This window comes from Mus caroli, chromosome 8 (assembly GCF_900094665.2).
Source record: "Mus caroli chromosome 8, CAROLI_EIJ_v1.1, whole genome shotgun sequence".
NCBI classification, from domain to species: Eukaryota; Metazoa; Chordata; class Mammalia; order Rodentia; family Muridae; genus Mus; species Mus caroli.
In genome coordinates, this window is record NC_034577.1 from 98189032 (window position 1) to 98191779 (window position 2748).

A 2748-nucleotide genomic window follows, 5' to 3' on the forward strand; every position below is an offset into this window, starting at 1 on the left:
CCTGGCTGTCCTGGAACTCACTCTGTAGACCAGGCTGGCCTCAAACTCAGAAATCCGCCTGCCTCTGCCTCCCGAGTGCTGGGATTAAAGGCGTGCATCAGTGAAGGCTGAGGGACAGCTGGATAAAGATCAGTTTTTAGGCTGAGGATTGGTGTTACACACCTTGCCAGCAGTGGGGATGCAGAATCTCTTTAGTTTGAGGTGAGTTGGGTCTACCCCAGCAAGTTCTAGTAGCCAAGGCTACATATTGAAACCCTGCCTCAGAAAAACTACTTTTAACTTTTAGCACTTAATTCGTATTTTGGAATAATCAGCATCAGAACTCACTTTTTGTTAAACATTTGCCTTTATTGGTGGACACAAGAGAAAGGAGACATAAAATGATTTTTCCCCCCAATAACTTTCCAAAGCCCATTTGATCAAAGCTTTGACAAATAGGCTATATGTTAGCATCTTGGCTTCTTTGTGTCAGCAGTTGAAGCAGTAAAAAGTCTTTTCAAGAAATAGAGCTGGAGGGCCCCGGAAAGAACAATAGCAAGGCTCTGAGCCGTGGACCACCAGTTCACATAGGTGTAGTTAGACTGCAGGAGGAAGAAGTCAGCCACCTTCCTCATCCTGGCAGAGTTGTAGAAGCGCCACATGTGGAAAACTTGGTTCTCCACCCTTTGTGTGCTGTCCTGTGGGAAGAAGGAAAGCCACTCTGGCTGCTGTCTGGGTCTCACCTGCCCCGATCTAAGTGGCCTGTGACTCAGGAGTCTGAGAAACAGGGCTACAGCAGTTGGTAATACATGGTACTTTGACTTTGAGAAAAATTGGTGGAGTAGTTTTAAAGTTAGGAGGCATAGTTGGGGCTTGGGATGTACCCCAGTGGTAAGGAGGATTGCCTAGTATCCACAAAACTCCCTACATCCTAAACACAGCAGCCTTGAACATTCAAGGTAAGCACTTGGGCTACTTCTCACACTTCTCACGTAGCCCAAGCTGGCCTCAAACTCAGTGTGTGGCTAAGGGTGACTTTGAATTCTGATCTCCTACTCTGTTGAGGCTACTTGTATAAGCCACTATCAACTGAGATGCGTGTTCAACATGCCGTCACCTTCCTAACTGATACCTTGTCCCTGCAGACCTTTAGGTTTATGCAACCACCAATACTTTAGGATGGATAGAAATCAGAATCTTGCCGGGCGTGGTGGCACACGTCTTTAATCCCAGCACTTGGGAGGCAGAGGCAGGCAGATTTCTGAGTTCGAGGCCAACCTGGTCTACAGAGTGAGTTCCAGGACAGCCAGGGCTACACAGAGAAACCCTGTCTCAGAAAAAAGAAAGAAAGAAAGAAAGAAAGAAAGAAAGAAAGAAAGAAAGAAAGAAAGAAAGAAAGAAAGAAATCAGAATCTTCATAGCTGGCGGGTAGTTCATACAAAACTAAGCAGTTTAAATCATGCCCAGAAAGTCCCCTTGTAGGTACATTAAAAGAAAACACAAAAGCTTGTTTGTACACATTATCACCAGCACTGTGAGAGCCAAGAGGTAGAAACTCACATGTAGTCAGCTGGTGAGTGGAGAGTCAGGGACAAAGCTGTCCTTACACAGCAGGATGTTCAGTGCTAAGAAGGGCCACGGACCAGCCAAGCATACTATGTAAATTAGGTGTGACAGCTTGGGTCTATAATCTTTGCACTCAAGCTGAGGCAGGAGGATTGCTGCAAATTCAAGGCCAGTAATAATAATAATAATAATAATTCCAGGCGGTGGTGGTGCATACTTTTAATTCCAGAATTCAGGGGGCTGAGGCAGGTGGCTCTCTGAGTTTGAGGCCAGCCTGGTCTACAGAGCAAGCTCCAGGACAGCCAGAGCTACACAGAGAAACTGTCTCAAAAAAAAAAAAAAAAAAAAAAGAATCAGACTGGCCATGGTGGTGAATGCTTTTAATCTTAGCACTCAAGAGGAAAGTGGATCTCTGTGAGTTCAAGGCCAGCCTGGTCTACAAAATGAGTTCAATTCAGGTCGGCCAAGACTACATAGTAAGACCTTATCTCAAACAAACAAAAGCCGTGCTTTGTGAAAGAAGGGACCATATAAATCCACTTGCATGCTTCTGTTTACAGAAAACCTATAGGAACAGTCCAACAGTGCTTTTAGGGTTAGGAGATTCTAGAGGGTATGGGGCAGTGAGGACCGTGGAGAGTTTCTCGCAGGGACAAGAGAGATTGTTCTGCTGTAAGTACTAGGGTAGCTGCACAGGTCTGTGAATGCGTATTACAAACAGGCAGCGGACTAGACAGGTCTGTTAGTCACTGTTTGCCCAGGCCTTGGTACCAGAGGCGCGCCCATGCGGCATAATGAGCTGAAGGGTTCAGCTCTTTTTGCCCATTTGGTTTTTATTGAGTCCTCCTTGTTCAGGCCACATCCCCAAGAACGCCCGTCCCATTACCTCAATCGCATCCAGAGTATCGTTCAGCTGCTTCCTTTGACTCTGCTTGTGATCCACCTCGGGCCCCTCATAGAAGACTCCGAAGTTGAGATACACTTGAATAGAACTGAAGCGATTCTGCTCATTTTTTAGACAAAGCTGATAGAAGCCTGTGGGAATTCCTAGATCTCATTACCAGGTCTTTAGTGCCCCACCCTGTCTTACATTCTCTGTTTAAGAGTCCTGTCTGTGAAGCACTCTGTAGACCAGACTGGCCATGAACTGACCAAGATCTGCCTGCCACTCCCTCCCAAGTGCTGGGATTAAAGGTATGCGCC

General features: G+C 46.3%; 1 protein-coding gene across 1 annotated transcript in view; it reads right to left on the minus strand.

Annotated features, from left to right (window-relative positions):
* Positions 1-327: 327 nt before the first annotated feature.
* The window catches only part of Tmed6 (transmembrane p24 trafficking protein 6), a 4107-nt gene continuing 1686 nt past the window's right edge, over positions 328-2748 (minus strand). The window contains exons 2-3 of the mRNA XM_021171123.2: positions 2432-2580; positions 328-677 (exon numbers count right to left, since the gene is read on the minus strand). Coding sequence (XP_021026782.1) covers positions 447-677; positions 2432-2580 — 380 coding nt within the window. The 3' untranslated portion in view covers positions 328-446. The remainder of the gene's footprint in view (positions 678-2431; positions 2581-2748) is intronic.